At 36.8% G+C, this 13,273-nt stretch overlaps 2 protein-coding genes across 2 annotated transcripts; both read right to left on the reverse strand.

Annotated features, from left to right (window-relative positions):
• Positions 1–1,759: 1,759 nt before the first annotated feature.
• On the reverse strand, positions 1,760–8,317 carry LOC126608450 (uncharacterized). The gene is made up of 15 exons (XM_050276326.1): positions 7,902–8,317; positions 7,686–7,820; positions 7,235–7,391; positions 6,738–6,793; positions 6,318–6,377; positions 6,053–6,202; positions 5,645–5,773; positions 4,205–4,891; positions 3,826–4,018; positions 3,529–3,722; positions 3,330–3,434; positions 3,064–3,203; positions 2,548–2,826; positions 2,116–2,442; positions 1,760–1,999 (listed from the first exon to the last, which is right to left on the reverse strand). Exons 1-14 carry the CDS (start codon positions 8,196–8,198, stop codon positions 2,172–2,174), a joined length of 2,853 nt encoding a protein of 950 aa, XP_050132283.1. The 5' UTR covers positions 8,199–8,317; the 3' UTR covers positions 1,760–1,999; positions 2,116–2,171.
• Positions 8,318–9,396: 1,079 nt separating this feature from the next.
• LOC126606393 (universal stress protein PHOS32-like) lies at positions 9,397–10,668 on the reverse strand. The gene is made up of 2 exons (XM_050273772.1): positions 10,259–10,668; positions 9,397–9,962 (listed from the first exon to the last, which is right to left on the reverse strand). Exons 1-2 carry the CDS (start codon positions 10,617–10,619, stop codon positions 9,565–9,567), a joined length of 759 nt encoding a protein of 252 aa, XP_050129729.1. The 5' UTR covers positions 10,620–10,668; the 3' UTR covers positions 9,397–9,564.
• Positions 10,669–13,273: the final 2,605 nt, after the last annotated feature.

Here is a 13,273-nt window from a genome sequence, read left to right on the forward strand (position 1 = left end):
TTATATTACTACTACAAGTAAAATACTTCCTAGAAAAAAAATTCTTGTTTTAAAAACTAGGAAACAAAATAAGTTAAAGTAAACTAGGAAACATAATCTTAATCAATTATGAGAAATCTGTCAATTCACAGATCAGCCAAGTTCAGGGCTTTAGACACCTCCAAAACAGACCTAAGATGACTCTTTTAGAGCTTGAAATGTCTTGTACAAAATGGCCCATCGTCATAAACATCATCTTGGATGCCAAAAAGCCTAAAAAGCACTTTAACAGCTTCGCACTAGGATCCTTTATTTATTCGCTATAAATCAATGGCCCGTCATAAAAATCTGAAACTTGGACATGAACATTTTGAAGGACTCACGAACATCCTCCAATTGGAACCACTTAACACAGATGAACAAGATGCCACTTTTGTCCCAAGCTTCTTCTTACTCGTCTGAATAGTTACTACAATCCAAAGAGAAATCATCACCAATGACATTGCAATACATGGTTGTTTTCAAAGCGTTAAAAGTGGTTTCTGATAACTAAAAGGTCACTTCTAACAATATTTGGCATAAAAACATAAAAGTGATTGTAGAAATAGCTGGATTTTAACAAGAAGTTTAAACTTGTTTGTAAGAAAAGCGCTTCTAGGCTGCTAGCATAAGCGATTATAAATATAAGTGCTTTCTTTTACTAGCATCAAATGCATTCAATATGATTTTGTGCTTAACTATAGTCATATATGACTCCAATTTTTATGATGCATCGGAGAGAAATTGAGTTAAATTTAAATAAAAAGTTACAACGTTTTATGTGCACTAGCATTGGAAGATAGCCTAACATGCATTCAAATTCAAAGTCGAGTTTGAATGAACAAACGAAACAAACGCAAAATGCAATTCAATCAGTATTAATCTGGCAGTTTCCGATGCTTGTATTATATTTTGCTCGACTCTTGAAATTCCTCAGGTCATTAATAAATAAAAAATAATGCACTACATATAAGAATAATAATCTGTATTAATTCTACAAATACAATTACATGCATATATACAAAAATGGGAGCGAAAGAAAGCAGGGAAAGCTCAAGCTCTAGCTCTATGAACGAGAATAAGGAGGGAAATGAGAACAATGTGGCTGGTCTCGCTGAAACAGTCGTAGTTTTGGCTCTCGCTGCGTACGGTGTATCCGATGTTATTTGTTCGTGTTTGAGCCAACGAAGACGATGAACGCTCCGGGGAGGGACTTCCGGTTCTTTTGGGGATGATCTTGAGCGCGACCCTTCTGCTTGTTTTAGGGACCTGCGCAAGTAGCAAGTGGAAATATGAATAAACAGTTGTAGGAATGGTGGAGAGTCCTGGTTATGTTTTGTTGATCCATTGTTATGCTGTATTTTCTGTCTCTAATCTGAATTGAGTGTTAAATCTTGGAGATCGTTGAATCATTCAAACACATCAAATAAATGAAAAGTTCATTATGAATATATTACTTGATATCTACACCGTTTACTGAAACATGGTTATTAATATTATTACAATTCTCGATTTGCTAATCTATTTGTTTACTAACACATGGAATTGAAAAAATTTAGTTTGATATTTACTAACACGCGGATCAGGAATTTTAACCAATTCGAAGGCTCGTTGTTTGAATATTCATTTGTTCTTTTCATTTTCATTCCCAGATTCTAAATTTCTCTTGTTTCAAATAAGTAAACGTTGCAAAATATTATTCTGAAGGGTACGAACGAGATAAACCATCCATAGATGTAGGTTTTAAAGTGTAAATACGGTCTTGAAGGAATATTGAATGAGGTTGCATGAAAGCATGTCGAAAACATTGTATAAAGATACAAAATTCTGGATGAATCTCTAATCATCGAGCTACCCATATGGTTCCAACCAAAATCGGATACAAAATTTTACTATCACCTAAACGTTGCACAAAATTTGCACCATAGAAACTGCCTTCATCTCTGTCTCCTTTGACGCCCGCGATACAAGGCCGCCATACCTGCAATCAGTGAGCGAGCGAGTGAATTCCCGAAGCACCAACATTAGTAATCTATTACCTAAAAAACGTAACGGGAAAAAATATCAGAAATGCTGCTAATGTTGCCAAAATATTACCTTAACCTTGAAGGCAAAAGTCATGAGGAGGTAATACGCAACCAAAACAACCAAACTCATCGCCTTCTCTTCTTGCCTTTGCCTTTGCCTAATTGCCCAGACTTCATAGCGTGTTCTTGTTCTTGTAGGAAAAGTCGAACTTTTCCATATTTCTCAGCCTTTTCTTCTTCCATCAGCGCCTTATCCCTCGCCTTCACCTCATATAGGAAAGAATTATCCTTACGCAGTTCACGAATAGCCCCTTTAGCTTCTTGCTTCAAAAGTTTCTTCATCTTTCTTCTCTCGGCTCGTTCCCTATCTGGATCATAGTCTCTGCCCTTAACAAAGCTGCATATCAAAATATCATTCAGCGGTGACTCCAGCAATACGTTCAAGCACTACCCAACATAATAGCATTAAGACAATTGGGTATGGGAGGTAAAAATAAATTACTTCTCCTCAAATTTCGGATTGAGCATTTTGATAGCCACTGGCTTTTGCTTCCGCATCTGAAGTGGTTGCCGCAGAATGTGATGTTTATCTGCTTTTGTCTTGATCAGTTCAGCAACATCTTTCAATCTGTCTGTTAATACTTGTGGCATATTCTCCTGTTCCGCCACTTCAAGCACCAAGACTGAAATTGGCAAAAATATTTCGGGAAAAGAACTGAATCCTTCATAAATGATGACAAACTCACGTAGAGTTTCAATCACCGTCACCAGCACACTAGCCCTGAAAATTAAAAGTTCAACTTTTAAAGTCGTAAGACCATATGCAAACTTTACAGTATTGTTATTACAAAATTAGAATTACAAAAGCAATAATCTGGTGGTGGCAAACATCAAGTTGGACCAATTTTGAGAATCATTTATAAACAGCAAAACTGAACAGTCTGCATAAACCCTAAACAACATACATCATGTGGGCACTTCCACAATGTATCATTGAGTAGAGTAACAATCTCCTAACCTGAAATTGTCAGAGCTGAAAAAAGAGGAGTCCTCCGGCAGGTCCATTATTGTGAGAAAATTCAGAGGATCGTCTTGACCTACGGATGCATGTATACATAAAAGAGGCCTGATTGCTTTAAATTCCATAAGATGACAAAACTGCAAGAAAACAAAGAGAGGATTGTTACTTCACCATATAACTGTAAACTAATTTCCTTCCAATGACAATAAAAACATAAGGTGCCGCCAAATATAAAAAAATTACGTTACAAGGTACAGTCATACCTGAGAATTTTGACTTGCCACTGGCTTTCTGTCTTTAGCTGCCATCAACAATGTTGTAAGAAACATGACTGCTTCAGGACAGAACTTCCGAGATTGTTTGGTGATCTACATAATACATTAATTAAAAGAAAGAACTGGGAATTGAAACCGTTGGACAGAACAGTAAATCGACCAATTCATATAACTACAAAATACATACACTGAGAAGCATGGAGCACAAGAAAGAACCAACTGCAGTATCACGACCAGACACAATAGGACAACGAGCCAGATATTCACACATCAACAGTGTTGCTGGAGTCATGACCACATGACGAAAATCAGAGCATGGAAATATCAGGGACCAAAGCCTCAGAAGAAAAAAAGTCTTTGAAGAAGGGCAACAACTCTTTTCTGAAAAAATAAAACAATGACAAGAAGTCATCACCTTAGCAAGAGCAAACTTGTAACTATGCTTCCAAATAAACAAAAAGCTATAGATTCCATTTTGGATTACCTGGGTTCTTTACTGTCTCACTAAATTCTGTCCGAGCCCGTAAAATTCTCTCACGAGCACAAATTGCAGCGAAGTATGGAGTCTCCATACTCATCTCAATCAATGGCTTAACCAGAAAATTTAACAACTCCATATTCAACGGCTTTTTATTTGCTAATATGGCAAAATACTGCAGAAGTACACCATAAAATACCTGGAAAATGGTAGAAACACTCATGAGTACCTGGCAAATATAATTAAAACCAAAGATGTATATCTTCACTTGACTTTTTTCTTGGATTAGGTCAGATATTAAATCTGACAGTACAGAATTGTTCCACATTTGACACATAATTTCAAAACTCATTTCCAAACATAGAAACAACAAACAGTTTCATACTTGCATTTTCTTCCGGTTTTCTGCTGCAAGCTTGATTGCATTGCTTTTCCGGATTCGATTGATAATCAAGACAATGTCAGCATTAGAAAGATTATCCACCAATACACCTAATTCTTCGAAGCTTTTTGGAGCTTCAATTAGGTATGGGAGGTCTGATTGAGTAGAAGGTCGTTTACCGTCCTGAGATATTTTCTTGGCAGCTAAAAAATCGCCCTCTTTTTTACTAGCTTCAGAAGCATCAACTTTTTTCATTTTTTTCAGCTTTCTTGTTTCCATCTCTTCTTCATCAGCATCATCATCCTCTTCATGTGCTTCAGACCCATCTTCTTCTTCCTCCTCATCCAAATCCGTTCCAAGATTATCATCATCACTTTGTTCCCAGTCCTTCATAAATAGACTCTTTTCACCTAGATTAATATCTTTATCAGCTCCTTCACTGTCATCCTCAGGACTTTCTGAATCCTCAGAAACGTCGCCTTCTTCACTCTCAGAATCACTAGCATCTTTTCTTTCTAGAATCTCATCAACCCAACCCCTTTTAATCTGTTGCTCTTCATCAAGTGAGAAGGAATCACCAAGATCATCTCCAGATATGGGTCTTGGCTTCTGGTTGGATGGTGTCTCAGCATCTTCATTGTCATCGTCACTATTGACGTCAGTGGCAAGCATCCTCTTCTGTCTCTCTTCCTGAATTGTGACACAAATTCCAATGAGCGTTCAATTTCATGCTAAAAAGGTACAAATGAGATACAACATTCAATTTCTCAGAGTTTTTTGTTCCACTAAATAAAGGGCATGTTTACTTATCACAAATGGACATCCTAGGTATGGGTATTGTTCCCAACATATCTTGTGTTTACTAACACACAACGAGAGAAGAAAAAAAAGAGGGTCCCCATGTCAACCAACCATGTATGGAATCATCAAAGCGGGTTGTTTAGATCATACCTGAACAACCAGGTATCATTCCCATTCACGACTTCTCCCAATTAAACATGCCCAAAAGGAAATGGAAAGCCTAATGGTAAAAAGGTTGAATATAATACATTTTTTTGTTACAGCACTAGAATCAAATTGTACTAGAGATGACACCAGTTACCACATATATATATATAATAAACAAATGAAGGATATATCTTAGTGGCCAAAAGCATATACACTGCACTTGCCAACACTCTACTATTATTTACTAATATGGACTGATAATATTGCAAATAACTTAAAAATTTGCACTATTCCTTGATCATGAGGAAGGAACTACAATAATGTATGTACCAGTGCTTCTAATTAGGACATATATTGATACCAGAACATTGAACTTATTAGCAACAATAAAAATCCGCAACATAAAGCAAAGGCCGGTGCATTGGCACATCAATTAGCATGCACATGACATGCATGAATGCAAAAAAGTTCATAAATTGTAACAAAATAAGATACCTCCAAATGCTCAAGCTGCTCTCTCTCTTCTTGTGCTATCTCTTCAGGTGTCTTTGTCCTGTCCGAGGGTTGAGCACGGCTTACCATGACTAGGTTGCCAAAAGTTTTGAAATAAGAGCGGGATTTTTCCTGACAAATCCAGAAAACTACATTATTTCCCAAGGCTATACTAAGTTAAACATTTAGAACTACAGCTTCACACAATATATATACAGCAAACACACAAAATACAAAGGATTAAATTAAAACTCGAAAATTGGAAGCAATACAAATCAGACATGGGCCCAAGGCACACAAATTGTAAATATCAAGGAATTAAAAAAAAATCTTAAATAAAAGAAAAAAAATTAGGGAAAAAACCCGAACCATAAGTAGTTAGAAACCAATAAAGGACCTTCATGGAAATACCTGTTCAGAAAGCTCATCCTTCTTTGAATGCTCATTTGGAATCTTCATCTCTGGTTCAGCTAAAAGTTTGGAGGGCACTATAGATGTGAAAGATTTGTCCAATTCTTGCCTAAAATCTTCTAGTTCTTCCTTATCCTTTGCTCTTTCGGCCTGGAATGGATCAAAGGAAAAACAAAGGAAATCATGACTAAAAAAAAAGGTTTCGAGAAACGCATGTAACCATTATCATCAAACAAGTTAATGCCATAAAGAATTAGAACCCCACCCTATAATATTTGTCTTTTGCCATAACCTCCTTCATTACTTCCTTCTTGCTTTTAGGTCTCTGCAGTATGAAAACAATGAAACAAATTAGGATCGTTTACAAGGGGAGAGAGAGAGATATATAAAAGAATAGATTATAGTGGGAGAAAGAAACAGAATTACTTTAAAACTACAATGACTTTCTATAATCTAAAGGGAATTAACTCCTATAGTAAGTCTGAACATGGTGAAACATCATACAAAGAGCCAAGTAGCGAAGCAAAAATGCTAATTGAAGCGATCAAGAAATGTAAATTAAAATACTGAAATACAGGTACAATACCTAAACTCTTAACATACAATTTTTTTTTATGAGTCTATCTAAAACGATCTTGAATTAGGATATCACACAGCAAAATTCAGATAGCAGAAAAGGCCTCACATCTTCCTCTCCTTCCATTAGATCACCGTCCATTTGATCTGTCATGGCTAATCTTTCTGCAGAGAACAAGGTAGGCACCATTAGTGCAATTAGCATAATCCTAACAATCAATCACCAAATCATAGGGAGATGCACGTGTTTCCAACAACATAAAATCATTAAAAAAACTTTGGTTAACATCAAAGTCTACTATCATTTTGCGGGTTTTTACTTTCCCTTACTCCATATAAGCAAGGATTCCTTCGGATACTTGTGAGACAACAATAAAGCCTAGTCCAGAAACTAATACTAAGTATAAGCCAAAATTGTCCAACTCAGCCATCAACTGCACGTACATCTATCCAAACATTACAGTGGAAAACCATGGACATGTCAATAGCCAAATATTCATTGCTCACTGAACCCTGACTGATGCATTCTAAATCTAACTTGCACAAATGAAATGAAAACCCTACTGGATAAACAAACAACACAGACAGAAGTATCTCTATCCATACTCTTAGTTTTAGTTGTTTCTGTGCCGTCGTCTTCATCTACAGGCAGCCCATCATCCTCAAAATCATCCCTTTCAGATAATGCACCAAGACTTTGAAATTCAAAGTCGTCTTCTTCTCCATCTGATAAGTTATACTTGCTTTTCTTGTTCGTCTTCAACTATTCACGAAAATGAAGAGAACAACAAAATGAGAAACGAAACACATTAGTAACAAATTACACATGATTCCATGAATTAAACTGAATAAAGTTATGGAATAGAGTTTATAATTGCGTACAAAGCTCGAGAAAAGTAAAGGAAATTTAGATATCATATGTTAGATATGTACATTTTAATGAGGTAAGCTTTGTACAACGAACTACAACTGTTTACTATTTCCCTATATTTCCTGGTAACCAAACAGAAAACAAAGCTGACCCAAAAAATGGCAGGAATTCAGAAAATGAACTTACTTGACGCTCGCGCTGCGCACGCCGAATGGCCTTATCGAACTCGTCCAGCTCGTCATTATGCTCCCCAATTCGCTTATCGACAAAGACCGAAGCTTTATTACTCTGCTCGTACTCCTTCAGCAGCGTATTCTTCCTCTGAGCCACCAAAACATAAATAAATCAATAAAATCACAAAATTTGAATTAAATTCAGCAAGGGAGTGACGCAATTCAGTACCTTTTCAATGGCGAGAGAGCGGGAGAGGCCAACTCGGCGCTCTTCGCCTTTGCGCTTTTTGCCGAGAATGTCGAATTTCCTCCGGGACCAAATGGTTTCGAAGGGGTTAGGTTTTGGAGGGGCCTGGTGCTTCATGGCGACGGCGTTCGGACCCAACTTATTCTTCTTCTTCTTCGCTGCCGCCGCCGTCCCATGGTTGTGATTGGCGTCAGCTCTGCCGGGTTTTGGTGATTTGGCCTCGAAAGGTTTGGGTTTCGAGACGGATTTCTGGTGATGCTTCTCCTTGTGTTTCGCCATTGGGGACTGGTGTGAGCAGAAAGGAGATGGCGGTGGTTTAGGGTTTAAGCATTCGAGGGAGAAGAAGGCGAGGGCTTAGGGTTTTGCGGGAAGTTTTGTTTGTTGGTTGGAATATGGGAATTTGAGATTGACGGGCCGGGTTGGGAACAAATCGAATCTGAGTCGGGTGTGGGTTGATTCGTTTGAGCCCGCCTCCCATGTGTGGATTGTTTGTCAAACATTGCTTTTGATGAATGGTAATTAACATTTATTTTATCCATAAACAATTGTGGTCTAGGAGACTGAACTTAGGTTTCTAATAAAACTACGGGATATAATATGAGTAGACGACAAATTAATATATCATAGACCTATAAAGTATAATATTAATAAATAAATTCACGTGTTATAACATAAATAAGTTGATAATATTAAAATGAGTAGCACCGAAAATACATTGACTAAGTGCACTAGCTTAATATATAAAGAATTTGAATTTTCTCTATATGGTGGTTTCCAATATAAAATAAGCTTGCAAGAGAAGGTATATGAATCAGAAGAGTTATTTCATCTATCCATATTGGAATTGTAGATGGAAGATGGAAAGTATACAGAAATCGTTCCTAAACCCTGACAAAGCTTTGGGAAGGCGCGGCAGATGAAGGGCCCTGTGTCTTAGAACTGACCTGCCGCACATATTTCAGGTCTATATTGTCTGAAATGAGTGGCTTCTCTTCAAAGAAAAGATATAGGGCCTATCAGCTAGCTTCTTTATTTTATATCCTTTTCCATTTTCTAAGCATGGCCACCTGCTCAGGCTTTACCAGAGGGCAACCATTCTTTGTCCTTCCAAGCATATCATCTTTTTCTTTTTCCCCTATATATATATATATATATATATATATACACACGCGAGCGCACGCATATATTATCTGATTATGATCATAGTTTAACTTTCACTCGTATAATTTGAAGATTTGAACGAGGACATCCATTGTAATACTATTGATTATTTCCATCAACTTCATCAATTTTTTTTTATAAATACGAATGTAAAATGAGAAATTTCATCGCCTTCCGGATCCCATGCATTTCACCAACCATGTCCTAACTAAGGGAATCTGTCCCAAAGATGCTTTGGTGTGAGGTTAGCTAGGCCTTTAGGCCCTTTACTTATACTAGAGGTAAGAAACTTAATAAAAGGAGTCAAGGGAATCCATTGTCTCTCCAAAGCAATAATAGACCATTGGCCTGAATAATTGCAGTAACTTTTTTCATTCACAACCACCCTTTTATTTACAAACAGACGCAGAAACAATCATAATTTGCATGCAGTGAGATTAGACTATCATATATATGCTCTTGTCTTAGACTCTTAATTACATAATTAGGCCAATAGCCAGAAATCTTTCTGGCGCTTTGTAGTAATCAAATACCCTCCAACCTTCCTGCTTTTCCTCCTCACAGCAACTGCCATGCAACTGGCATTTTGTATACAGTACTCCACCACACCGCCGCAGCCGCCACCGACCCGGTTGCCGGCCCACATCATCAGCAGACGCCATGTGGTAGACTTCTTTTTCTGCCCCAGAACAAGCAGTCCCACTTCTTGTTTCTTTGCCTCTTCCAGTATTGTTGGACCTTTCTCCTTATTCCCTTCCACCACCACTGCAACCTCAATTTCTACCTCTGGTCTCTTCAACTGACACATGTTCCTCAAAGAATGGACAAGTGAATAAGCCCTTGGAGATGGTGCTATCTCCTTGCTGGCCTCCTCACCTTTAGCTGTAATAAAATAAGTAAGACATTATCATAAATTTTACACAACTTGTGTGTTTCTTACGAAAGTAATCTCAAATCGGATCTTAAGTCATATATACTTTACTCAAAAACTCAAATTAGAGTTATATAAAATAGAATTGTTATTAACATGTCAAAATAGTCATTATGTACCTGTTTGCATTAAAAATGAAAAACAAACGAACAAAAGACGAGTACAAAAATACTATTTTAGAGTACTAATTAATAACAATTCCTTATGAAAACTGACAAATTAATGAAACAAAAATAAAATGTCCAACCTTGTTTTGAGTTTGAAGATTTGGTGACATGAAGCAGCACAATTTTATCCTGGCTTTGCACAGTGTGAGAGAGAGCCCATTGGATGGCTCCTTTGGCTTCAAGGCTGGAATCAACCACAATCATGATTTTCCGAGCTATTACCAACCCAGCTTTTTTAGGGTTCTCATCACCACCACCACCAGCTGCTTTCACTTTCTCTTCTTCTCCAACATTCCCAGAATCCTCAAATTTTCCATCACTACTTTTTTTAGCGACATCTGAAGCATCTGGCTTGGACTGTATCGGTGGTGAACGAACCCTCACGTGTGGCCTAATCCTGTTTAGGCAGAAATTAGGCAATTTTGTGCCTATTTTCCCCATTTTTCCTGAGATGAAACTCAATGGCCTTGAGATGCCTATAATTCTTATATATATAAAGAGGACTGAAGCTGAACAAAGTTCTAGAAGTTGGTCTGGGGGCCATGGTGTTAATTTTATTTCTGCTTTCCGTTTGCTTTATTAATCTTTTTCTTTTTTTTTTTTGCCGTGTAATCATGTTTGTTCTTTGTTTCTTCTTTTTTTTCCCCCTTTGTGGGTGCTATTTCTGAACGTGCTTGTCATGAAGCTGTAGGGCCATGGAAGGCTATGTGGCATGTTAGGGTAATCAATTTATTTTTCAAAGCAAAACAAAAAATACTATTCAAAAATAACAATATATTGCTCACATATCGACAATTTTAGTAACAAATAATATATCATGATGAATATTTATTTCTTTAATTCATATAAATGATTAAACAGCGTCTGATTTGATTTATTTTTTGTAGATGAATAAATATCACTGCAGAATCTTTTTTGTAGATAAATATCAAGGACTCTATTGTGTTAGGTGAGATGTTGTTTATATAATTTTTGTGGGGTTTAATTTTCATTTTTGTATTCCTAGTAGTGCTGGCATCCTCTTAGAGCAATTATTAATGTAAGAGATATCGAAATTCAGATAAGAAAATTATAATTAACTTTGTGCAGAAGGGCTTTTAGTTATGCATTATGTATCTGCATAAACAACTAGCGTGGCTCAAACGCAACCAAAATCATCATTGTGAGAGAAATCAAATTTTACACACAAATCCAATAATTTTTCACGCATTAAAAAAGGTTTATAAATCATTGAGCATGAAAGCTCAACTGTAGTTCATACTTTAGCATAAAAATTTCAGAAATTACAGTGGGATTTCTTGAGGTTGGTCTATATTTGATGCCGACTATAATTACATGCATGTATAGATAGAACTATATGACTCATGAATCATGATGATTAAGATCAGGTTTTACAATTTTCGGCTAACTGTAGAAAAAATTGCACTAGTTAGAAGTTTTGGTTACAGCGAGACCATACTCGATACGTAATGCATATCGAGCTACGACATGATGAAGCAAGTTAATGGTTGTGCTTGGAAACAAATTTTGTTTGTTAAAGTGCTAAATCTTTCATTAATTAGGATGCTAAACCACTTTACAGAAAGAAGGGACGTGCCAACCTCCATTTTGACTTCCAATCTTAAAACAGCCAAACAGTATAGACTTGTGAAAGAAAAAGGGATTTCTGCATGTCTTATCAAAGAAAAGTGGCCAAACATAATGCTGTTTAAGGCAATTAAGCGAGAAATGTTGACTTGTCACTTCATAAATTAATTGATTCAACTTTGAGTAGGTTAAAGCTCCGACTAATTCAAGTTCGTCGACACTTTTCTACGAGGATAACATGTTACGTAGTATTATAAATTTGTAGTCACATAAAAATTTCTCATCATAAAATTTTCAATCATCACATAAAAATGATATTCTATGATCACAGAACTGTTGTAAAATACACGTCTCCTTCCCATTTCTTGACTAATTTTGTGACATTTGTCTTGGCACTTAATCGGAATTAACACTGTTAAGTTCCATTATAACATAACAGAAAAGAAAAATAATAATCTTGTTAGATCCTCTATGCAAATTGACCGCACCAGCGAGAGCTCAAAATTAAAACGACGATTTTGATTCAGATGGTTTGTCCACCGGTTGCGAGCCCACGCCACCAAGACCGCCCACCCTGCTGATCTCTTTCAATCTCAACATGTGGGTTTGCATCACTAGCAACTTTCGTATTATTGTTAATCTCTTTCCTGAAAACTTTGGAAAGATTGGAAAACTTTGGATTTGGATCTGAAGTTGCAATTGCTTAAAATTGTAGAATTTGAGTCTCTAAGACTCTAATGATATCCGTCATTTTTTAAAGGAAACAACAATAGTGAAAATTGGTGATGTACTAGAATCAACCTGGGACCGCAGCAATGAACGGAGGAAGAAGCGTTCGCTGAAATGTATATAGAAGCCGATAGAATGATGGGATTATCATTATTTTTTATTTCAGTTATGTTTTAATGGGCTTAACACTGTTAATTCTCTAGTAAATTTCAAGACAGGTGTCGCAAAGTTAGCAAGGAGACATGCATGGAGAAGACATGTATTTTGGGGGAAAAGGATACGGCCCGGATCATTTTCTCGGGGATCCTAGTGATTCCGTAATCGTGATCGTTCATCGTATATTGTTCGATCAAAAATCATTTCAAATTTTTAAATTTTAAATTAAATATAAATAGTACCTAACGAAAACTAACCGTCCGATGAACGATGAACGATCACGCTCACGAGATCCCCAAAAAAAGAATCCGACGAGAATTCTTTTCCGTATTTTGGGGACATCAAACACACGACATCATCCTCTTGGTAATTCTCCACCGTTCATTACGGTTGAATATTGCGCAGGAGAGAATAGCTCGTTATTCTTATCATGTGCCAATTTGGGCCGCCCTCAGTCGGTTGCGCCCCGTATCGTAACAGGCTTCAAAGTAGGTTGCAAAAGCAGTTGGGCTTCAGCCCGAACCAAAAAAACAAAGAGAGACTTGTATAGGAAGATTCGATGTGCAAAGAAACAAGAAATCTTACCTCTTTTGTTTTCTGAGACCGTGACTTTTTTTTTTCAG

The sequence above is a fragment of the Malus sylvestris genome, chromosome 16, assembly GCF_916048215.2.
Source record: "Malus sylvestris chromosome 16, drMalSylv7.2, whole genome shotgun sequence".
Lineage (NCBI taxonomy): Eukaryota > Viridiplantae > Streptophyta > Magnoliopsida > Rosales > Rosaceae > Malus > Malus sylvestris.

Coding starts and splice junctions, on each gene's coding strand:
- LOC126606393 (XM_050273772.1), bottom strand. CDS start 10,619: ATGGGGAAAATAGGCACAAAATTGCCTAATTTCTGCCTAAACAGGATT. Junction 9,963..10,258: donor ATCTTCAAACTCAAAACAAG/GTTGGACATTTT, acceptor ATTTTATTACAG/CTAAAGGTGAGGAGGCCAGC.
- LOC126608450 (XM_050276326.1), bottom strand. CDS start 8,198: ATGGCGAAACACAAGGAGAAGCATCACCAGAAATCCGTCTCGAAACCC. Junction 6,203..6,317: donor CAAAAGACAAATATTATAGG/GTGGGGTTCTAA, acceptor GATCCATTCCAG/GCCGAAAGAGCAAAGGATAA. Junction 3,204..3,329: donor TGGCAAGTCAAAATTCTCAG/GTATGACTGTAC, acceptor GTTTTCTTGCAG/TTTTGTCATCTTATGGAATT.